The sequence below is a fragment of the Lycorma delicatula genome, chromosome 1 (genome assembly GCF_047948215.1).
Source record: "Lycorma delicatula isolate Av1 chromosome 1, ASM4794821v1, whole genome shotgun sequence".
NCBI classification, from domain to species: Eukaryota; Metazoa; Arthropoda; class Insecta; order Hemiptera; family Fulgoridae; genus Lycorma; species Lycorma delicatula.
Window position 1 is genome coordinate 132,503,152 of NC_134455.1, and position 25,988 is coordinate 132,529,139.

General features: G+C 32.2%; 1 protein-coding gene across 1 annotated transcript in view; it reads left to right on the forward strand.

Annotated features, from left to right (window-relative positions):
• Positions 1 to 8,473: 8,473 nt before the first annotated feature.
• Positions 8,474 to 25,988, forward strand: part of LOC142322340 (uncharacterized) — a 28,564-nt gene continuing 11,049 nt past the window's right edge. The window contains exon 1 of the mRNA XM_075361311.1: positions 8,474 to 8,551. Coding sequence (XP_075217426.1) covers positions 8,548 to 8,551 — 4 coding nt within the window. The 5' untranslated portion in view covers positions 8,474 to 8,547. The remainder of the gene's footprint in view (positions 8,552 to 25,988) is intronic.

Genomic DNA, 25,988 nt, shown 5'->3' on the forward strand with positions numbered 1-25,988 from the left:
CACTACGCAGTAATTCTGCAGGTATTCCATCTATTCCAGGAGCCTTTTTATCGTTCAAATCTTTTAATGCTCTCTTAAATTCAGATCTCAGTATTACTTCTCCCCTTTCATCCTCTTCGACTTCCTCTTCTTCCTATATGACACCATTTTCTAATTCATTTCCTCCATATACAATATATTCCACCCACCTATCGACCTTTTCTTTCGTATTATAAATCATATTTGTTTAACACATTATTAGATTTTAATTTATGTACCATAAAAGTTTCCTTAAGTTTCCTGTATTCTCCGTCTATTTTATCAATGATCATTTCTCTTTCAACTTCTGAACATTTTTCTTTAATCCACTCTTCTTTTTTTTTAATTATAAGCTTTTATTTAACTTGCTTTAGTTATAATCAAATCTTGCAACTGCTATATCTTTTGATCTATTGTATGAAAATCAATGAAATTTGGTACACGTATGTAACTTCGATGACAATACAGCACTACGGTCTCGGAATTTGATATGAACCACCCCATGCCACTACGCGCTACCCCTACTTGAAAATTTTCATTTCTCATGAACTATTGTATCAAAATGATTCAAATTTGGTACACGTACGTAACTTCAATGTGTAAAAATAAATATTAGTCTTAATAAACAAACAATAATATTGAGATATAAATATTATTAAGAATATTTTTTTTTTTGATGTAAAAGGTTTATTGTTCATTAAGACTAAAAAGTAAAAAAATTACAAAAATATATTTGATTACATATAAAAAATTATTTTTTTAAAAGTTTTATTTAACTAATATTAATATTAACATTAATAAAAATAAGGAAATAAATTAGAAAACCCCTCTACAAAGTAAAAAGTAAGAATTAAATCAAATTGCCAATTTTAAACAAAAAAATATAATATACTAGCTCTACCCGCCACGCTTCGCTGTGGCACATTGTGGTTGCATGGATGAGAAATGAGAAACAAAACAAAGCATACGTTTCATAGAAGTTTAATTTTGCAATACTTGTGGATATACAATTTTTTTTTCCACTGGCTGCGTAGATATAAAGGCTATCTGGTTTGCCGACTCGGGAACACGCAACATTCAGTTGCCCATGTTAGAAGCAATCCGCATCTAAATCTAAACCACACAATTCTAAAGATTGACCTTGAGCTTTATTGATTGTGATTGCAAATGCCAATCGAACTGGGAATTGCAATCTTTTAAATTAAAATGGTGTATCGTTCGGAATTATGGGTATTCAAAGAATGAGGACATCTTCACCTTTGAAAGGCCCCGTTAAAATCGTTGCTTCCACTACCTTCTTCATCAATTTCTTAAATGCAAGTCGCGTGCCGTTCCAGAGTTTTGGCTGATTAATATTCTGCAACAGGATAATTGTCATTTTTGATCGGACCGTTGCTAGAATCAATCTAATGAGGAGGAATGTTTTCCCAGTTCCTCCTGGCGCATCCAAGAAGAAGGTCCCCCCAACTCCGTCATTTATCATTTGCATTATGCGATCATAAATGCCTTTCTGTTTACGCGTTAATTTGGGAATGTTTGATTGGACATATGACTGAAGATCACCAATGTTGTAACTCTGTTCACGGCGTAAATCCACATCAAATGAAGCAATCGCAGCTCGGGTGGGTGCTGGCATTCCCAATTCACTAAGAACTTTATTTGCAATAGCTAAGCACTTGTCTTCAATATTTATCAATGCTTCGTTGTAAATGCCTTCTGTAAATTCCATGGTCATATTGGTATTTTCTAGGCGTACTCTATGCAAAATATCCTCAGCCATATGCGATCGATATCTTTTCCATAACTCTGTGGGAGATGAAGGGAAGCAAACGATCAATATAATTGCGAATAATGCGCGAATTTGGTTTGGATGTGCAGTGTTGCAAGCGTCATTAATACATATATCCCACTGTTGGAATTTATTTTCTAATAAATTCAGAGCTTGGTGAAAGGCGCAGCTCAATCACGACACGATCACACAAAAGTAACTCGATTAAAGTGAATATTTAATTCAGATTGTATAATAATCTGAATCAGATGCAAGTGGATACGTTTTTTTTGTTTTTTTTAATAAACAATGTAATTGGGAACAGGTATTGTTTCACATGTGACTGCGGTTGTCGTTAGTTAGTATGGCGAATGTTCCCCTCGCTTCCGGCAGATGGCGCGGTCACTGGTACACAGCTGACCGTAAAAACACTGTTTTCTCGCGGTCACGGGTATGTGACTGATGCGAAAAATAGATAAAAACAATCTTTGATGCGGGTTGTATATCGTGCTAAAATTTGAGCTCAATCGGTGCAGAACATTTTGAGTTTCTGAAGCGTACACAAACGAACTTAACATTTTTATATATAATAAAGATTTGTGGGCCGTGTGTTTTATATATAATAAAAAAGCCCTTAAGTCGTGCGAAAAAACACATTTTAAATGCTTACAAAAGCAGAGTAATGCTTACAAATTACAGAATAATCAAACGGCGTTGATTTCAGATGTTAATAAACTGCTAACGTAAGTAGTAGTTGTGCTGCTTCAGTGTACAACGTGATTCTTGAGTATGAATCTACTAATGAATTACGGTCTCCAAAGAAAAAAAAACCCGCAGGTCAATTGAGAAAAAAAATCTTTTACGATTCGTAAAAAAATTACACGAATTTGAATTATTTATAAATAGTTAAGCGGTGTATTATCTCCTTTGGAAGAGAATTCGGTTATTGTCTTCGACAACGCTTCTTATCATTAAACGAAAAGAATTCCAGCCGTGTTATAGAATGATATCAAAATGTGGCTTAGTTCAAAAGGAATAATTTTTGAAGAGGTTTAAGTTAATGTTCAATCATTGCAAAGGGTTTCGCATATTAAAAGTAATTATAGTCCGTATAAAATTGGTTCGACACACAACGCCATATTGGTAAGTCGTGTTTTTATTCGGCTCCTAACGAATATGTTTGCCGGCCTCCGTGGCGCGAATGGTAACGTGTCGGACTTTAATCCGGCGGTTCCGAGTTGGAATCCCAGTCAGGCATGGCATTTTCATACGCTATAAATCATTCACATCATCATCTGAAGCAATGCATAACGGTGGTTTCGTAGGTTAGAAAATACAAAAAAATCCGAATACTTAGTTGTGTGGTTTCAGTGTTACTATTTCTGAATTTTGTTCTTTGCTTTTACATAGCAAAGAACGCTAAATGACCAAAAAACGATTGTTTGGTCATATATATATATATATATATAAAATAACCTAACAAAGGATTTTTTGGTCATTTCGACTTTTTTTGTTTGCATAGTCTTAAGTCTATCTGGGCTATAAGAAAGTTGGGTGTTTTAATTTATTTACTGTAAGTCATCCTTCTTGGTGGCTTTTCTTCTTGTTTTGGTGTTTTTTGTTTTTTAATAAAATACAGATGTTTTAGCTGTTAAATATAATTCAAAGAAATTTGTTACTTAATCAGTTGTGATTTTGTTTACATTGGCAACGGCCATACGGGCTCTTTGTGATTGGTCATTGTGTTTGACAGCAGCCATCTTGCATTGATCTGATTGGTTTTCCTTTGTTTACAATTCCAAATTAAAAATGTACAAATTAAAAATAGATAGATAAATTTATTAAAAATAGATGAAAACAATCTTTGATGCGGGTTATATATCGTGATAAAATTTGAGCTTAATCGGTGCAGAACATTTTGAGTTTTTGAAGCCGCACACAAACGAACTTAACATTTATATATATATATATATATATATATATATATATATATATATATATATTAACAAATATAAAAATGCACTGAAAAGTAAAAAAATAAATTATATAAATATCTAATAAATAACCAATAAATAATTGTAATAATTATTCAATTTAAATTAAAAGTAATGAAAATATTTAGTTAAATAAAAGCGTGGCGCAGTTTTTATAACAATCTTTTCGAATTAGTATTTATAGACATTTGCTGTATTTTAAAATATATTTTTTGTTTAATGAGGTAGTTTAGAGTATATGTATAAAACTTTATTTTTCTGTAATAAAATAACTCAAATTTTAATTTTTTGACGGTTCAAATTTGCACCGAGATGACCTTTAAGGGTTAATAAGATTAAAAATAAAAATTAAATTTAGAAATCTTGCACAAAGTTATTACATTTTGACGGTAATCCGAAAAATTATTAATTATTATCATTATTATAATCGTAATCGTAATTATGAATTCATTAAATAAAAATTCATAATTAATTAAAATGAAACTTTTAACGGAAAGAGTGCGTTCAATGTGGCTTAGATTACAAGCAGAATTCGAAGATGAACTTCAACTATGTGATAACACGTACAAAGAAAGCGAGCGGGTGCATTTTCTTAGATTGTTACTTGTAGCTAGTCAGTCTCAACTGGAGAGGTTCCAGCAGACCTTTCCGCCTCCTCGCTCGTTATTGAAAATGAAAATGAAGATTAACTGTTGTAAAAATAAATGTTGTGTTGTTTTAAATAAATTATAAAAACTGCGCCACGCTTTATTTAACTAAATATTTTCATTACTTTTAATTTTAAAATTTAATAATTATTACATTTATTTGTTTTTTATTTATCGGTTATTTATTAGATATTTATATAATTTATTTTTTACTTTTAGTGGGTTTTTCTAATTTGTTTCCTTTTTTTATTAATGTTAATATAATATTAGTTAAATAAAAGCTTTTTTAAAAAATAATTTTTTATATGTAATCTTTTTTTGTATTTTTTTTAATAATATATTTTACAGTTAGTAACATTTAAATATATCTAGTGTGGTTTAAATTCAATGTCACTAATAGTTATTACATCCGTTTTCCTTTACAAATAATACATAATGTTTTAAATAGTCCTTATAGTAATATTTCTTTATAACAACACATAATACATCTTATTTTAATACATACTTTAAAATATTTTAAACAATTCTCATAATAATCAATATATATCTTCACATTATTAAATCATCTGTATTAAAACTTATTTTATTATTTATATATATATATATATAAAACCGATATATATATATATCGTTTTATTAAAATGCATAATCAATTATTTCATAATTATTTATTATTCATTATTTCATTATCACTTTATTTCAATATTAACTTCATTATTATTTGGCAACCATATTATTTTGCTTAACAATATTATTTTTTTTTTTTCACATATTCCTAACGTCTATTACATAACTCTATATTATTAACATTATACAGTTCATTTCTACTTGATATTTCAATACAAGTTCATATAAATCCCTTTAATCACATAAATATTATCCAAATTCTATATTATAAAACAACTTGTTTCCATAATAATACTATATATAATTATGATATGGATTCTGCTCTTAGGAATGGGTAGAACCAGCAATAGAATTTAAATAAGGATTAGTTATTGTATTGGAAGATTAGTTTTCTCGTCGAATTTTCTTAATTTTTCTAGGACGTTTCATATTTGATAAATATTTTTTTTATTATGTCTTCCTTCAAACTCCGCTGTTTTTCTTTCTTCATTAATCGACGTAATTTTTTCTTTATTATATTTATTTTTCGTTTTACTTTTTTTTGGACCGTTTTTTCATATACTTCCTGTGGTATTTCGGGTAATTCTTTTCTGTTAACGTTCACTTTTTCTTATATCTTCTGTTTTGTTTTTTCATTTATTTCCTTTGCATGTTCATATAATTTTTTAACCTTTTCCTTGAGCGTATTCACATATTCATTCATTACTTATTGTTGTATATTTATTTCTAATAACGAGTTGGGATTAATATGGCCATACAAAACTTCATAAAGAATCAGCTTATTAATTGAATTATTATATTGAACAGCGTTTTTACTTTAGTTTTTATATTTTCATTTTTAAATTCTTCCTTATTATTAAATATTCTAATATTTTCTTTTAATGTGGCGTGGAATCTCTCATATTTGCTATTCGATTGTGGATGCTGTGTGCTTGTAAAATATATTTTTTTATTTTATGTGACTTCTTCAATTCTTTAATAAAATTATTATTAAATTCAGTACCGTTATCTGGAATATTTATTTCGGGAATTCCAAGGTGAGTAAAATAATTCAATAATAATTTATTTGCTACTTCCATTGCTTGTAGACCTGTAATTAAATACACTTCAGCATATCTTGAAAAGCTATCAATAATTGTTTAAACTTGTTGTTTGTCAATCGAAACATTATCCATACGTAATACTTGTAATGGTTTATTAGCTTTTGGAATTAAATTAATTTCTAATTTTAAGGGGGTCCTTTCATATTTTGTTTTTAAACATATATCGCATCTCTCATATAAAAGAGAATGTCCTGACTGATTCACTGACTTATAATCAGCGTACAACCAAAACTATTATAGGTAGAGATTTGAAATTTTCAGGATACCTTCGTATCTTTAAGTAGGATTAGGAAACATCCTAATAAGTAGGAACATAATAAGTAGGATTAGGTATCTTTAAGTAGGAACACTAAGAAAGGATTTTGCGAAATATTGATTTAAGAGGTTCAAATCGATAAAAAACTAAATTTCGCGTTAACAGCGCTATCTATTGGACGTAAAAGCAACATACGCTGTACTAAATATTTTACGATTCCATTTCAATGTTTCCTACACTAAAAAACTACTGGACCAATTTACGCGCGGGGAAAAAGGGAGAAAGGGAAAAATCGGAAAAGGTAAAAGGGAAGAAGGGGAAAATGGAAAACAGAAAAAAGGGGAAACGGGGAAAAGGAAAAATAGGAAAATGAAATGGAAAGGGAAAACAGAAAAAATAAAAGAGGAAAGGAGAAAGGAAAATGAGAGAAGAGGAAGAGCATTAAATATTTAATTAAAATGAAATAAAATATATTAAATTTAATTTAAAATAAATAATTAAATTAAAATGGAATTAAAAATTAGAATATGTAAAGCAAATAATTGAATACGCGAATAAATTGGTTGGGATTAAAGGCGTAGGTAAAGAGTATGAAAATGAAGTAATCCATTACATCTGTCAAATAAGTAATATTAATAATACATCGTGTGCCCCGCAAAGCGACAGAATGAGTGTGTGAGTCGTGAAGAATACCGTTAAATTTTACAGCTGTATTTCTCTGTTTAAAATAATGAAAAAAGTTCTTAATTAACATGTATCCGGAAAAGGATTTGTTTTTAAATTAGGAATAACAAAGAATTTTACCATGATTTCGGCTTAGCGGCAAAGTGAACCTACACCGAAATTCATCGAAACCAACTGGAATCGAAACTGTTTATTATCAGTTGATGGTGATGATCGGACTAATCTCCCACGAGGTGTTCGCATACCTCTCCACTGTAACCTCACATGCAATTCACACGGGAAACTCATTATTATTAAACAGATTTTTTTTTTTTTTAATTTATATAATATTATTTTATTTAACGGCAATTTAATTCTACGAGTATTATTTTTATAATATTATTCATTCGATTTGTTCGAATCATTCAGTTCAAATCCAGCTCACACCGTGATAAAGGCTCATAGTTTACAGTTTATTAATTCAATTCATTAAAGTTTTGCTTCGACCGAAAAATCTCCACTACTACATGTATATAAATAAAAATTAAATGTTCGTTTGTTCAAAATTTTAAATCTCCGAAAGTTCTTCACCGATTGTTTTGAAATTTTGACACAACGTTGCATTCGAATACGCGCGTGATTTTATATACCTACTACTTATATACCTAAGATGTCACACCTGTGACAGGTAAAAACATACTTTTTTTGGAAAACAACGCTATCTGTTGGAAATAAAAGCAACACACGCTATACTAAACATTTTACGATTCCATTTCAATGTTTCCTACATGTGTATCCGCTACAGACTAAAAAACTACTGAACCAATTTACGAGCGGGGAAAATCGAGAAAGGAAAAGAGAGAAAAATTGGAAAAGGGAAAAATCGAAAAAAAGATAAAAATGGAAGAAGGGGGAAATGGAAAAATATTTAAAAAAATGGAAAACCAGGAAAATAAAAATGGGAAATGGAAATGGAAAGGGGAAAGCAGAAAAATAAAGTTGAAAGGAGGAAAGAGGAGGGGAAAGAAAATAAGGGAAAGATAAATGGGAGAAGGAAAATGGAAAATGGGGAAAAAGTGAAGGGGAAATGCCGGAAAGGGAAAGAAATATGGTAAAAATTAAAATGGGAAAAAGGAAAAATAGAAAAAGGAAATCGGAGAAAAAGAGAGAAAGGGAAAATGGGAAAAGGAGAAAGGGTAAAAGGGAAAAAAGGAAAGGTTAAATTTTGTGATGTTCGCAATGTTCATTTTGTTAATGTTTTATAAAACTGTCAATTGTGTTCATTCAATTTATATATATATATATATATTCAAATCTAACAATAGCAAAGCATTGCCGGGTCGGCTAGTATACATATTTTTTTCAAGATGAAATATATCTTTTTTTTCTTTTTTTAAGGTGGAGGAACCCCATTTACGGGCGCTGAAGCAGTTTCGGACTCGCTAACAGGTTCCACAAGCTGTTAAAGAAAATGTGTATGTATTCCTGCGCACTACCGACTAAACCTCCACCCCTGGCAACCGCACCTCCTGGGAAACCGCTAATAAAGCATTACTTCAGGAGGGGGTAAGCGCCCACTCACACATTCGGTCTCCACAAGCAAACATCAGCCATACCAGGCCACTATACGCACTTGCTGCACACCACAAATACCTAAAGAGGAAAACATTCAGAAAAAATAGAACACCTAACAGGTACTAAGACGTACCACACACATTTATACATTCATGCAATCAAGACAACATAAGACAAGCGCACAATAATCAAGAAGACATGGTCACAGGAATAACTTATCCATCAAAGCACTCTCAAAAAAAAATTAAAACCTTTTCAGATCATGTAGCCTTGGAACTGGTTATGTGCGGCGTCAGTTTTAAAACGCTGTTACAAAATCATTTTATATGGGATCTAAGTCGGTTATTTTTTTTTATATTCACAAAGGAATCAGTTTTATTAGACAATTTGAACGACGTTTATACGATGCAAAATGTCTTATTTAGACTAGAAAGAATATGACCATTTTTTTCTCAGAAATTTTGTGTGTGTGTGTGGGCGCACGCGTGTGAGTGTGTGTGTGTGTGGATGTGTGACTTGTGTATTATAATTGCTATGAGGATTACGGATCTTGAGGAGGAGCTTATCTTAGTAGTAACATATCGATGTATTGAAACACATAATAAATTATGATATACGGCACACAAAAAAAAGGAATTTGTGGTCATATATACGTCACTTTTACTTGAGGTCTATAAATATCTTTTCTGACCAATGATATCGGTAAACATGTAACACACATCGATTCGTAATGAATAACAATATACAGTAAAAAACTTTTTTGTCAATCTGAATAGCCTTTTGAGTGGTGGGAATTTTTATAAAACGTAGTTTTCTGAATCTACTTTCATTTATACTAACATATGTTACTAATCTGTGATTTATGACACGGGTTTTTCATCATATTTTGCCCAATTTTTAACCGATTTGCTTGAAAGTATTATTTTTAAAATCAGCAAATTGTTTGATAAACACAAAGCAAAAAAAAAAATTTCGCTAATAAAAAACGCGGTAGAAATGCGCAAAAAAATTCTGCAATTAAATTATCGTAATTTTTGTGCTGTTTCAATATTTGTTGTTGTTATAGGCATAAAAAATATCCTATCGTAACGGTTTATTTTTGTCAGAATCTGTTAAATCTCTTTAATATACTGTAATTTTTTGAAAATTTTTTCACAAGAGGGTAGCATAAGACTATGAAGGGAGGCAATCAGATACCAACATTTTCTCGGAGCGCTAATCAACCGCGGATCACTGTGATGGGTAAAGGTTTTCCACAATCTCATCCAGAGTACACAAAATACATACCCACCATCTAACACACACATACACACACAACTCAACTATTTACCAAGTTATCACTCACCCACGCGACCGTCAGCTATAATGATTGAAAACGTGAGTAATGCCCTCAGGCACTGGGTGTGGAATATGCTATTCGTTTCGCCTGTGCTATTCGGCATTTTATATCGCTCCTTCTTCGTTCATCTTTAGTAATTTTACTTCCCAAATAACAAAATTCTTCTACCTCCATAATCTTTTCTCTTTCTATTTTTACATTCAGTGGTCCATCTTGGTCATTTCTACTACACTTCATTACTTTCATTTTGTTCTTGTTTATTTTCATGCGATAGTTTTTGCGTAGGACTTCATCCATGCCGTTCATAGTTCCTTCTAAATCCTTTTTACTCTCAGCTAGAATTACTATATCATCAGCAAATCGTAGCATCTTTACACGGCCTCACCACAACAAAGCAACCCCCCTCATGCTCGAGTGGGCCCCCAAGGCACTCAGCCGCAGACCTGTCCAACCCGGCACCCTCCGACCCCTCATTCCCTTGCAGGCCGTGCCAATGCTCGCCAACGAGTTTTTTCTGTTTTACTAAGTTCTTCTAAAATTTTTCTATTATAATTTTCAATAATAGTCCACTGCTTCATACCCTGAAACATTATCTGCTGAAAATCCTCAGGTCTGAACACGTTCACCGGACCCGGGACGTACATCATGCACCTCCGTGCATCCTGGAACCTAGTACAACAGAAATTGACATGGTTCGGAGTTTCTTCCACATCGCAGGCCGGACAGCGGTCTGAGTGGTCAAGAGCAAACCTAAACAGATACGATCTGTAACCACCATACCCGCCCAGGTTAAGACTATAATCAATTGATCCGTGAGTCCTACCGCACCCAACTCCTTATATTCCCAGTCAGACGGTAAGTCCATCGACCTTTTTCTCCCGCATCCCAACGTTCTTGCCAAGTATTCATCAACTCTTGTAGATTGGCCAAAATCAATCTCTTCTTCTCCGAAGAAGGAAGCATCCTTAATTCTCTACGCTTCCTTCTGTGAGCAATTAGCAGGTCAGAGATAAAATATATCTAAAACTTTCTCGATTATGCCAAGAAACATAAGTAAAAATTTGGTTGGGGTTGATTGAGTAGGTTTTTTGTTTATCCCAAACAAATAAGTCTTTCTTTTTAAATAATGGTATAGATTATGAAACAATATTAAGTAAATACATGCATAATAAGGTAATATGTTCTGAAAAATAGTTATAAAATAAATCACAAATTTAGAAAATGTTAATAAAAATTATTTAAGTACATATCGAATGAAATGCAGAAAATTCATGGTCTTTTAAAAAAAATTTATTATTTAAATATTCATTGAATGATTTATAATGTTTATGTAAAAGATAATTTCTTAATTATATTGTAACACAAACTGATTGGAAGATTAATTTTTAATCGTCCGGTAATTTATCAAAAACGATAACGTAGCATAATAAATCCTATTCTTCCTGTCAAAGTATTACGTTGATTTATAGGAAAAACATTTCCATTATCTGGTTTTATAGAAAATGAATATCATTATGTTGTTAAATAATAAATTACTACTTTTTTTCATATTTATTATGTTTTATTTTACAACTGAAAATTCATAATGTATTACATTAATAATTCATGAAGAATAAGTTAAAAGTTTTTAATTTTTTAAATGTTGGTCACTTGATTCAAGCAATGATATTGCTTGAATATTCAAGCTCTTTCTTGTATCTTAAAAAGATTCATTATCTTACTTCATGAGAAATCTATTAATTATTTATAAAGATAAAAGCAAAGGCAATATACTGATAAAGAAACAATTTTCCTATGTTTGTTTAATGATTGTTTTTTTCAGTTTGATACAAAGAATATATTCGAAATTTTGTAAATAAAGTAAACATTCTATATTATATTTTATGTAGATGTGTGAGTCACTAAAAATTATTTTATTATTGTATGAATAACCAATTAAAGTAGTACAGAATCCAGCATTACTGGTAATACCAAACTAATAAACTGATTATTTTGAGAACTGTACTTTTGAATATGAAAAATGACGTCACTAGTACATTATGTTCACCTGATAAATAATCCATTATACAATCCTTTTTTAAGTGATTCCTTTAAAAACTATATTTAGTCGTTTCTAATTTAAATATTTATTTTAAAATGTTCATTATTGTCTTTAAGAAACGCTTTGTAATAATTATATTAAAAATAATTTAATTTATTTAATTATATAAATGAATTTTAATTATAAATAAAAACTTTGTTTTATTACAATGTTTTGTAAGATGATTGTATCACTTTTTACGTGATTATCTCTCTCTTTCTCAATAATTTACTCTCTAGTACTTATAGAGTGCGCTAGTAATTCACGACCTTGGAAGATTAGTCTTGTATCAGTGTGATATTTATTTATCAATTGGACTAGACCCAAAAATATTAAAAAATAAATATTAAATTTAATTTTTTTATCTTAAGTCATTTGACTGGTTTGATGCAGCTCTCCAAGATTCCCTATCTAGTGCTAGCGGTTTCATTTCGGTATAGCCCCTACATCCTAAATCCCTAAAAATTTGTTTTACATATTCCAAACGTTGTCCGCTGTACAATTTTTTCCCTCTACCTGTCCTCCAGTATTAAAGCGACTGTTCCAGGATGCCTTAATATGTGGCCTATAAGTCTGTCTCTTCTTTTAACTATATTTTTCCAAATGCTTCTTTCTTCATCGATTTGCCGCAACATCTCTTCATTTGTCACTTTATCCACCCGTCTGATTTTTAGAGTTCTCCTATAGCACCGTATTTCAAAAGCTTCTAATCTTTTCTTCTCAAGTACTGTGATCATTCAAGTTTTACTGCCATATAAAGCTACGCTCCTAACATATACTTTCAAAAATATTTTCCTGACGTTTAAATTAATTTTTTATGTAAACAAATTATATTTCTGACTGAAGGCTCGTTTCGCCTGTGCTATTCGGCATTTTATATGCTAAAAGATATAAAAGATAAAGATGCTACGATTTGCTGATGATATAGTAATTCTAGCTGAGAATAAAAAGGATTTAGAACAAACAATGAACGGCATGGATGAAGTCCTATCCAAGAACTACCGCATGAAAATAAACAAGAACAAAATAAATTAATGAAATATAGTAGAAATAACAGAGATGGACCACTGAATGTGAAAATAGGAGGAGAAAAGATTATGGAGGTAGAAGAATTTTGTTATTAGGGAAGTAGAATTACCAAAGATGGACGTAGCAGGAGCAATATAAAATGCCGAATAGCACAGTCAAAACGAGCTTTCAGTCAGAAATATTATTTGTTTACGTCAAAAATTAATTTAAATGTCAGGAACCTGAAAGTATATGACAGTATATCTTTGGAGTGTCGCTTTATATGAAAGTGAAACTTGGACGATCGAAGTACCTGAGAAGAAAAGGTTAGAAGCTTTTGAAATGTGATGCTATAGTTAAAAATCAGATGGGTGGATAAAGTGAAAAAATGAAGAGGTGTTGCGGCAAATAGATGAAGAAAGAAACATTTGGAAAAAATATAGCTAAAAGAAGAGACAGACTTATAGGCCGCATTTTAAGGCATCCCGGAATAGTCGCTTTAATATTGGAGGGAGGTAGAAGGAAAAAATTGAGTAGGCAGGCAACGTTTGGAATATGAAAAACAAATTATTAGGGATGTAGGATGTAGGGGGTATACCAAAATGAAATGACTAGCACTAGATAGGGAATCTTGCAGAACTGCATCAAATCAGTAAAATGACTGAAGACAAAAAAAAATAATGAACTTATAATTACTAACAAAACCTAATCATAAATCCAATAATATTAACATATAACATGTACAATGTAAAATTAGAAAATGCATTGCCTTTGTTATTATTTACATAACACTTGTGATCAAATGAATTAAAATTGGTTAAAACTAAGCCAACTATGAAAGATTGTGCCAATTTAAACAATTCATCATTATCAAAAATTTACCTTTTCACTTATAAGTGATATTTTGTCAAAAACGACACTCTTCGCTACGATGCGGGAGTACACACCATATCCGACGAGGTGGGAGCGGCGCAGGCACGAAGACTGTTCGGAAGAGCGGCCCTGTCCGAACACGGCCATCTCCGGGACATCTGCCGAGAGGACCGTACTCCACAGGGTATAAGAAAACGCCCTCATGCCGTATTTAACGAACCACCGTGAAGAGGCAGTACGAGAATCAAAAAATGACAAACCAGACTTAGGAGCCTCTATATTGCGTAACCTATAAATGGAAACCGCACAAAAATTCCGGCCGCGAAAGTGACCATTTTCGCAATTAAATTTGTTTTTAAACTAAAAAAGCTAGACATCACCCCACACCGTCCCACAAATAGACCACAATTTCATTTAGTCAGCATATGCGACTCGCTCCGGAGTTCGGGGCGCATTTCTCCCTCAAAATAACTAGAGCTCCGGTAGGCGCACTCCTGCTGGCCCATAGGTGCTGGTACCGAGGGTACTTCAGCGGATCGACTGAAGGGGAATCACGCCGGAAGTACTAGACTCAAAAGCTTAGTCTCCCACGGTCAGAACCAGTAAATAAATTTCACGCTGGTCCATACGGATAGGAACGCAAATTACCAAATCCGTCCATAAATAAAACTTAAAATTTATAACCGCCACTAAATAACCGATGAAATCCGCCCGATAATAGAAAGATACAGCAGCAAGGGACATTGTCCAGGCTCTGCGATCTGTAGGGAGAAATATTGAAACTCCCGCCATTCTTGCGTTCCGTTCCGTTTATTTTCCGATATTTATGTTTATATTTGTAAATGTAATATTCTACTAAATATTCATGTTTGTTGTTTATTTCTAATAATTAAAATTCTTTTCTGCATTTTTTAATTGTATGAATATTCAGGCAGATTATGTTCACAAATGTTTTAAATATCTCAGTTCAAAGTTCATATATGTTAATTTTACCAGCAAAATGTATATTTTTTTATACTTTAAATAATTTAATTGCACTACATAAATAAATTTTAGCGCGATTGAAATATTTTACTAAACTGGTCTAAAATATATCGTATATTTTTCATTATTGTAGACATTATTACTTGTATTTTATCAATAGAAGTATACATGTATAAAAATATACATTATGTTTTTATCAATATATATATATATATATATATATATATATATACTAGCGTACCACGTCACGACTACGCCCACAATATAGATGTAGCTTCACTCGTAATGCTTTTTTTTTTTAAAAATAACAAATATTTAATCAACAATATTATATTTAGATTTTCTTTAAATCCTGATAAAACGGTAAATAAAAATTTTTATGAAAAATACTGAAGGAATATACGATAAACAATCAATTGTTGCCGAAAACTTAAATAAAGGAAAACAAAAAAAAGAAGATAAGAAAATTGAACAATATTTGTTAGACCGATCCAATTTATGATGAATTAAAATAGTTCAATATAAAAGTCCAATAAAGATAAACAACAAATTCATTATAATCACAATTCTAGCATCCCCATTGCGGCTTCGCCCGTGCTCTATGGTTACTTGAGCTTCTTGTCACGATCAGAGGGTCATGGCTCACTTCGCCCCTACCCGTTTTCTCCCGTTTCCCTTTTCCTCTCCCATTCCGTCTCCTCGCGTCGTTATTGAAAATGAAAATGAAGATTAATTGTAAAAATAAATGTTGTGTTGTTTTAAATAAATTATAAAAACTGCGCCACGCTTTTATTTAACTAAATATGAATTTTAAAATTTAATAATTATTACATTTATTTATCGATATTTATATAATTTATTTTTTACTTTTCAGTGCATTTTTATATTTGTTAATATACTATATTTCTCTGTTTAAAATTCTCAATTTGATTTAATTCTTATTTTTTTTACTTTTTAGAGGGTTTTTCTAATTTGTTTCCTTTTTTTATTAATGTTAATATTAATATTAGTTAAATAAAAGCTTTTTTAAAATATATTTTTTTATATGTAATCAAATATATTTTTGTAATTTCTTTTGTTTTTTGTATCTTTTTTAAGACTAAAAAAAGTAAAAATATTTATTTTTACACATAGAATTTACATACGTGTACCAAATTTCAATCATTTTCATACGATAGTTCATGTGAAATGAAAATTTTTTAACTAAATGCCTTTATTTAGCGTAGGGGTATAGCGTGGGGGAGGGGCGGTCATATCCAAATTCTAACACCGTAATATTGTATTGTCATCGAAGTTACATACGTGTTCCAAATTTCATTGATTTTCATATGATAGATCACAAGATATAGCAGTTGCAAGATTTGATTATAACTAAAGCAAGTTAAATAAAAGCTTATAAAAAGTAGATGTGATTAAAATTCTAAACACATGATATAATGTTGTGGTAAATACTAAATATAAAAAATAATTCACAATTAGAGAGCCTTAATAAAATTATTTGGCATATATTTTTGATGATGCGGTAGATAAAACACATTAGAATCAGAAATTGACCAGTCATTTACATTAAGTTCAGACATTTGACCTAAATCTATGTATTCATGAATAAAATGAGAGTAATCAGACTTAAGAATACGATTACGATTAAGTCTATGTTCCAAACTTACAAATCTTTGTTTGGCATTGACAAGTGAATATACATTGACAAGTAAATTTTTCATGGATTAATGAATGATGTTTTGCACAGATTTTTATTGATACAGTCCTTAACAAAATGATCAGGATAAAAATAGTTTAAATAGCATTTATTTTTTGTCAGAAATTCTTTACATTTGTCATTATTTAGGTTTAAGAATTTTTCACATGTACATAAGTAATGATTTGATTTTCAAATGTCACAAAAAATACCTTTTGAATATATGATAATTAAGTGAATTGTTTTTACGAATTTTACTGGAATATTGTTATGGGCTGTTTTGAATATTTGATGATTTAGTACCAAACTTATATGAAGTACTGACTGATGAATGAGATATACTCATAATTGTTAATTTCCATTTTACCATCCACATTTTCTATCAATTGTCTTCTAGCTTCATGAGAATCAGGAAATTCTGTGACAGACACCAATTTTTCCTTCCACTGTTTACCTCTGATAGGAATTAGATTGGAAATTAACGATTGTCTAAAAATAGGTTCAAAGACATCCACTGGTAAATTCATGCCGTAAGCAAATCTATGGTAGAAGTACTTATGTGAATTGAATGCATGTTTTGCTAGGCGTGTGAGCGGCGAGTGCATGTGTGGTTGATGGGCGCCTCTTCCGAGGGTGCCTTTCAAGCTTGGTGTTTCTCTCTACTTGAGTTCTTGTGATGTCTGTGTCTGCGCATTGGCAGGATCTGTACCTGTGTGTGTGGGCATGTGCTGTGTGTTTTTGAAGAGGTCTCATGTGCCTGTGGGAGTGTTTGTGTTTGGTAGAAACTGTGTTTGATGTCCTTTTGTGATGTGCTGTATTTTGTGATGTGTATGATGATATGGCTTTGATGTTTCCTTCTGGTGACCAATTGTGTGTGTGAAGGCATTAACCTCTCCCTGAAGTAAAGCTCTACTAACTGTTCCAGGGGGGGAGGGTTGCCAGAGGTGGAGGTTAGTCGGTAGTGTGCAGGTATACATACGCACTTAATAACATCTTGCAGAACCTGTTAGCAAGCTCAACACTGCTTAGGCGCCTGTAAATGGAGTTCCTCCAACTCTAAAAAAAAAATCATTTCTGGAATGCTCGAAGTCATTGAAGATGAATGGTGAAAAATAATGTTCTACTCAAAAATATTTCCATCAAAAGATGGCAATTTAATGAATGATAACTGAATTTGATTAATTGCACTGAGACTTATATTTTTATCTGTATTTGAATCATTTAAATTAAAACAATTATTAATTAATGTACAGGGTGTCCCATATAAAACGCAACCCAACCTTATATTGCTAGGTATTGAAATAATAAAAAGGCATGCGTAAATGTAAATGTAATTTTTATTATTACCATCCATTACCTTACATTTAGAGTAAATGTTGGAAGTGGCCGCCATCTTCTTGAATACAAGCTTCAATTCTTTTTACAGCGTTTCTTGCAACTTGTTTCAAAGTTTGTGGCTGGATATTTAATGCAGCTTGTTCAATATTGACTTTCAATTGTTCAAGTGTTCGTTGTTTGTTGCTGTAGGCCTTTTCTTTGAGGTAACCCCATAGAACAAAATCCGCCGCAGTCAAATCTGGAGATCTTGGTGGCCACAAGCCTCGACCGATAACACGATTACCAAAGAATTCCTCAACGAAATCAGAAGTTGAACCTGCGTAGTGCGATGTCTCACCGTCATGTTGTAGCCAGCAGTGTCTGTCTTCCTCTTCTAAGAGTGCAATGAACTGAAATAAAATATCCTATGTCGTTCTGCATTAATGGTGTACTCGAAAAAAATAGAACCGATTATTTTCTTCCGCGATATCGCGCACCACACGCCCAACTTTTGCGGGTGTAATTGTTTTTCGTGATAAACGTGGGGATTTTCAGCACTCCAAATTCTACTGTTTTGGCTGTTCACGTAGCCATCCAAATGAAACCGTGCTTCATCCGTGAAAAATAACGAATCCATAACATTAATTCCCTCACGCAGAAATCGACGGAACCGTTGACAATATTGTAGCCGTTTTTCTTTATCGGGCTCAAGAAGTTGATGAACCGTTTGAATGCGATAAGGTCGTAATTGTAATTGTTTGGTCGCCCGATGAACAGTTGATTTAGACAAATTAATTTCAGCAGACAAACATCTGATCGATTTATTTGGCGAGGCGAGTAACCGGTCTTTGATTTCAGTGACTGTATCTGTATTCAACACTGACGCAGATCTTTTGTGTTCCTTGTTATTAACAGACCCGGTCTCTCTAAATTTTTAAACTAACCTTAATACTGATGTTTTGTTAGGAGCTGGTTTATCTGGGTACTTATGGCGAAACAAATCTTGCACTGCAACCACTGATTTCGCCGCGATGTTCAGATGTTGGACGAGTCCATTTCAGTAACGAGTAAGGGAGTAAGCTTGACTTTTCGAAATTTCATGGATGAGTGATTGATGTATTGCGTTTTATATGGGACACTCTGTATTTAATTTACATTCTAAATTGCATGAATTATTCTCAATCTGAATACTGTCATCTGAAACATTTTCATCACCATCCAGCTCCTCAATTTTTTTATTTTAAACTCCAGGTCCACCATTAAGTATTGCTTCAGAGGATGAGATGAATGATTTGTAGCGTGTGTCAAAATGCCATGCCTGACTGGGACTCAAACCCGAGCTCCTCAATTTGAGATTGAATACCACCACATTTTTGGGATGATTCTTGTAGATTTATCAGCTTTATTTTAAAAGAGTAACTGTCATGAATTAATCGGTCCATAAATAATTTTTTTCTAAATATCTTGACCCCAGCGCTACTTAGCGGGTTCAAACTAATTCAGAAACCTTCGCGGGCGTGCACACAACTACTCACGAAAGTTTCATCGCAATCGAATGAATTGCATAGGAACGCATACGGGACAAACAAACATTCACTTTTACATATATATACTAGCAGACCCGGCAATGCTTCGCTATATAATATATATATATATATATATATATTAAATGAACACAATTGAAAATTTGATAAAACATTAAAAAAATGAAATTACGGAACTTCACAAAATTTAACCTTTCACTTTATCTCTTTTTCCCCTTTGTCGCTATTTCCCTTTTTTCCTTTTTCTCTCTCTCATGTAAATCGGTCCAGCAATTTATATTTTATAGCGGACATATATACGAACATCACCTTTTATACGAGGTGCGACAATAAAGTAATGAGACTGATTTTTCTTTGCAAGATGTGGCAACTCTGCAGCTTGCGTAGGCACACCATCTTTGACCTTGGTTTATAAGCTACTTCTAGTCCAAGCGGCACATTGATGCAACTACTCAGTCGTGAGTTGTGCTGTAATAAGTGAACACGTGTTTGTGTCCCTCGTCACAGCTTTTTGGACATCTTGTGTTGTTTGAAAATGGTGTCCCTTGACCGCCATTTTGACTCTTGGAAGTAGAAAAAAATCGCACGGAGCGTTATCTGGTGAATAAGATGGCTGTGGTAGTACTGAAATTTGTTTTGAGGTTAAAAATTGCTGTACTGACAGAGCAGTATGGGATGGCGCATTATCGTGATGCAGAATCCAATTGTTAGCAATGTTGGCACGGACACGAAGAGCTCGTTTACGAAGTCTTTCTAAATTTTATTAGAAATATTGGTTAACTGTTTGTTCAGGAAGCACCCACTCTTTATGAACAATTCCCTTGGAATCGAAGAAGCACACAAGCATGCATTTCACTTTTGACTTTGACATGCGAGCTTTTTTTGGTGTGGGTGATCCCTTTGAGCACCGTTGCGAACTTTGGCGTTTTGTCTCTGGATCGTATTGAAAAAACCAACCTTCATCACCAGTGATAACACGGCTCAACAAATCTGGATTGATTTCCGTTTGGTCTAACAGATCGGCTGCCACATTTTCCGTGTATCTTGCTGTTGTGAGATTTTTGGGGGACCATTTTTGCACAAATCTTTCTCGTACCAAGATCTTCAGTTAATATTAGACGAACCGTTTCTCGATTGATGTTGAGTTCTTCTGCAATCATTTTCACGGATAATCTTCGATCAGATCGTACGATTTCACGCACCCTGGTCAAGTTGACATTTGTCCGTGAGGTTGATGGTCGTCCACCGCGGTCTTCATCTTCAACATTCGTTCTGCCTTCAATAAAAATTTTATGCCACCGAAAAACTTGAGCTCTTGACATAACCTCCTCTCCAAAAGCCTACTGAAGCTTACCATAAGTTTTCGTCGCGTTTTCACCCAATTGCCAAAAAGAAATGGCATACCGTTGCGCAATATTTTGCGGTTTCATTTCTGTGACGAGAGACACAAATACGTGTTCACTTTTACAGCACAACTCACAACTGAGCAGTTACATCAATGTGCCGCTTGGACTAGAAGTAGCTTATAGACCAAGGTCAAAGATGGTGTGCCTACGCAAGCTGCAGGGTTGCCACATCTTGCAAAGAAAAATCAGTCTCATTATTTTATTGTCGCACCTCGTATGTATAGAAGAAGAAAGTCTGTTTGTATATTTGTTTGTTTCGTAAATATTTCGACACCAGCATCACCTAGCGGTTACAGTTTTTTGCAAAAATTTGTCTTTTCACATAACTAATGTATATTCTGAATATGAGCCAAATCGGACCATAAATACAATTTTTCCAAAAATCTCAACCCCAGCGCCATCCTGCGGGTCCATTTTTTGCAGAAGCATTTCTTTCCATGTAAGTAATATATATTCTGAATATGAGCCAAATCGGACCATAAATAAAATTTTTCGAAATATATCGACCCCAGCGCCACCTAGCGGGTCCAAACTAATTCAAAAACCTTCGCAGGCGTGCCCACAACAACTTACCAAAGTTTCATCGCAATCGGATGAACGTTTTAGGAAGGCATAAGATTCATACAGACAGACAAACATTCTTTTTTATATATATTTATATACATTAAAATAAAATAAAAACATTTCTCTCCAATCCGGTTTTGGTTTAATTTTGTTTGGAGCAATTTGTCTCTTTCTATCTTTTTTCCTGTTTAGCCTCCGGTAATTACCGTTCAGGTATTCAGAGGATGATATGTATGAGTATAAATGAAGTGTAGTCTTGTACAGTCTCAGTTCGACCATTCCTGACATGTGTGATTAATTGAACCCAACCACCAAAGAACACCGGTATCCACGATCTAGTATCCAAATTCGTATAAAAGTAACTGACTTTACTAGGACTTGAACGCTGGAACTCTCGACTACGAAATCAGCTGATTTAGGAAGACACGTTCACCACTAGACCAACCTGATGGGTTAAAGGAGCAATTTGTCTGCATCTCCTTTGTCTTACGCGTCGCTGCAAATAAATAATAAGCTGATTTAGGAATAATATAAGATCAGGCTTGGTTTTTTACTGCTATTACGAAGCTAGTTATTGATATTCAAACTCACTAGTAATGGTATTTCACGACTAATATATTTTAAACACTAAATAAATTTCTATATTTAAAGATACATCTCCACAGTAGCCGCATTATATCATTTCCGATGAGTTTAAAATGTCCTTATTCGCTTCATAAAAAAATTCAAAGATTATTAATTTGATCGGGATTCGAACCCGGGACCTCCGGATGAAAGACCGAGACGCTACAACTCGCGCCACGGAGTCCGGAAAGTCTTTATTCACTTAGAAAAATACAGCAGCACAGAAAGAGAACAACACGTTCTCTCACTATAACCATCAACCTGCAAAAAACCAACATTCCCGGAGATTAAACAGAAAAAAAAGTGATAAAGACTTTATATAATGGAATTGAAAAAGGGCTCTCGGTGACTACGCAATTTTCCATCAGAAATTTTTTTCTTTCAGAATAAAATTTATTTGCCTTTTGTATTAGGGAATCGAAAAAAAATTAAATAATTGATTACAAAGAAATGTCCGTAGATAAAATGAATATTTTTTTTATAATAATAAAAAATTGAAAGGTTATTTTAATAAATTGGCGTATTTAAGCATACTTTAATTGATGGTTATAGTGACTATTAATTTGATCATGTAATCAATTTTATAATCCTCTAACGATTTCATTTAAATTGATATTTTGCTTATCAATGGTTTTTTTTTTCTATTTCAAGATGAAAATATAAGCATATGACAAACATCAAGAACACTTGAAGTCTTCACACTTCACTCTCTCATGCACTTTTTTAAAATCCTTTTTGATATGTCTGTTTTTTTGTTCATTTTTTTTAAATTGTATACTTCATTTTCAATGATTTTTATTTTTATCGTATATCAATTTAAATGATAACATTGTTTCCCCTCCAGCCGCCTAGGGCAGTCAAAAAATGTATGCCTTACAGAATTCACCATACCGAAGTATTGGCAGCTATCCGTCTGTCTGTCGCCAATTTTGCGGAGGTAGACCCCAAATGACCCGTGACTCGTCAGCCACTGAGCCGTCCAGAAGTCCATTTCCGCATGCATTCTGGTAACCTGGGCTGTAACATCAGGTATCAATATATAATTACAGCTGCCCTCTTTTGCTCTACGCCACCTCTCTTGCCACTGCATAAGCAATCGTTGATGGTTATAGTGAGAGAACGTGTTGTTCTCTTTCTGTGCTATTGTATTTTTCTAAGTGAATAAAGACTTTCCGGGCTCCGTGGCGCAAGTTGTAGCGTCTCGGTCTTTCATCCGGAGGTCCCGGGTTCGAATCCCGGTCAAGCATGGTATTTTCACACACGCTAAAAAATCGTTCATCACATCCTCTGAAGCAATATCTAAAGGTGGTCCCGGAGATAAACAGAGAAAAAAAGTGAATAAAGACTTTATATAATGGAATTGAAAAAGGGCTCTCTGTGACTACGCAATTTTCCATCAGAAATTTTTTTCTTACAGAATAAAATTTATTTGCCTTTTGTATTAGCGAATCGAAAAAAAATTAAATAATTGATTACAAAGAAATGTCCGTAGATAAAATGAATATTGTTTTTTTTATAATAATAAAAAACTGAAAGGTTATTTTAATAAATTGGCGTATTTAAATATACTTTAAAAAAAGTTGTGAAGTTAAGAAGAAAAAATGTAATAGATTATCTTAATTTTACTATATAATATATAATAATAAAAACAATAACTAAAATTAAAAAACATTACTGCAAAAAAAAATTAATTAATTAAACTAAAAAAAAAAGAAAACAAGGTTTGGAAATAAATATAAATAAAATAATGAGTGACTTTAACTTTCAGACAGTTTTAATTTGTTTAAATACATTTTTCATGTTGTAGAAATAGCAGGTTGTCTAAGGAATAAATCCCTCACCAGATCTTACATCGCTCTCCTTCAACCAAAATATTTAAATGCAGTCGAGGAGTTCTTTAATATACAATTACTATTCAGAAACCCCGACTGCATTTAAATACTTTGGTTGAAAGGCAAAATTTTCTAATCGATAGTCACTTATTTTTTTATTTAATTAAATACTGCAAAACAATGTTAGTTCATTATTTCCTTACCTTGTTTTTTTTTTTATTTCGATTTATTGTCGTCTTTTTAGTTCAATATTATTTCACTTTTTTATTCTTTAGCAGTCGTGTGTTTTTAATTCTTATAATTGTTTTTATTCATTCGATTGATTTGTATCATTCACTTCAAATCCATCTCACACAATGATAGAAGCTCACAGTTCACATTACTATACATATATATATATATTACTGGTAGATTTTAGAGCGAGGTTGGACTGTATGTTTATAGTTGATGAATGAAGACAACGCCTTGTTGCTTGTTGAATAATGGTTTAATGAATTATTGTCTTGTATAACTTGACATATAAAAATAAAAAATATAAAATTAAATAAAATATTAAAGCTAATGTTCATCAGAACCAAGAATGGAGTCCATCCGGACTAAGAGTATGACGTGACCGCCTTGGATCAGATTCGAGCGCCGAATGCTAGTACGGCGGAACTCTCCGGTGAGCGCTAGCACCCATTAGATCGCAGCACCAGACGGCTCGACGTGGAACGGAAAAATTACATTAGTATATATATATATATATATATATATATATATATATATATAGTAATGGGAGTTTTGCCGGTTGAAGCGCAAACTTTAATGAAGTGAATTAATGATTTATATAATTAATTTTGTGTATATATATAAATATATATATATATACAAAATATACAAACCTATTTATATATCGTATGTCACTCCCGGAAATGTAAGGATTCCAACGCGGGGTCATACATCTAAATCGGTTCGGCCGTTGAGCTGCTACGGAAAAGAAACTATATACTTCACCCTAAAAACATTACACTCCTTTTTGGGCATTCGTGTAAAACAATAGTCCTTAAAAAAAGAATTAATTTAAGAATTTAATCTTTCGTATGATTTTTTAAAAACATTTACAATAGATACAAATTCGTGTATGTATTGTATATATACAGAGTTAGCCATGAAGAATATAACTAATTTTAAGAACATTTTTTTACTGGTGAAAGACAGAAGAAAGTTCATATATAAACATAGGTTCGAAAACGCTTCGTTAGAAAATAGCAATTTGCTAACGAACATCATAACGAAAATCAGGGGAAAAGATTTCACCCTGATTTCTTTCCTTCGGAAATATTTTGCCTTTATTTCCCTCGGTTACATTAAGTCAGACTATAATTCATTTGACTCACATTAAGGTATAATTTTTTTTTGTCCTCAGCAATTTGACTGGTTTGATGCAGCTCTCCAAGATTCCCTATCTAGTGTTAGTCGTTTCATTTCGGTATACCTCCTACATCCATGAGTGTTTATTTTTTCTGGTTGTAATCTTTTTTTCAACTTTTTACTTCTCATTTATCTTTTATTTACATTTCTTTATTTTTTTTTAAATACGTTAAACACTTAAGATATTCTAAATACTATAAATCAAATGTTATTGTCTTATGATTTAAAAATTTAATAAATAGCAATAAAATTTAAAAAAGAAAAATATGTTTGAATAGATAAATTAAATTATAAGTACCCATGAGAGGATTTTTTTAAACTTTAAATACCTACTTATTATTTCAGTTTCCACTAGAGCGCATTACATTGTATCATTGAATTGATAAAATCATAATAATTATTATATAGAATATTAATAAAATTTAAATTACTATATCAGAATTACCAAATAGATAACTACACCTACATATAGAAAATATTCAAACATTTGACATTGAAAAGACAAAGTTGTGACATCATTTTAAAGAAAATTTTTTTCTAATATATCTGTTCATCGGGAGTATAAAGAACTGTTGTTTTTTTTGGACTTGTGCCTATAGCTTTTACATATCCAGCAGCTGTATCTGCTGGAAAGCCTATAGCTGTCTAACAGCTGTA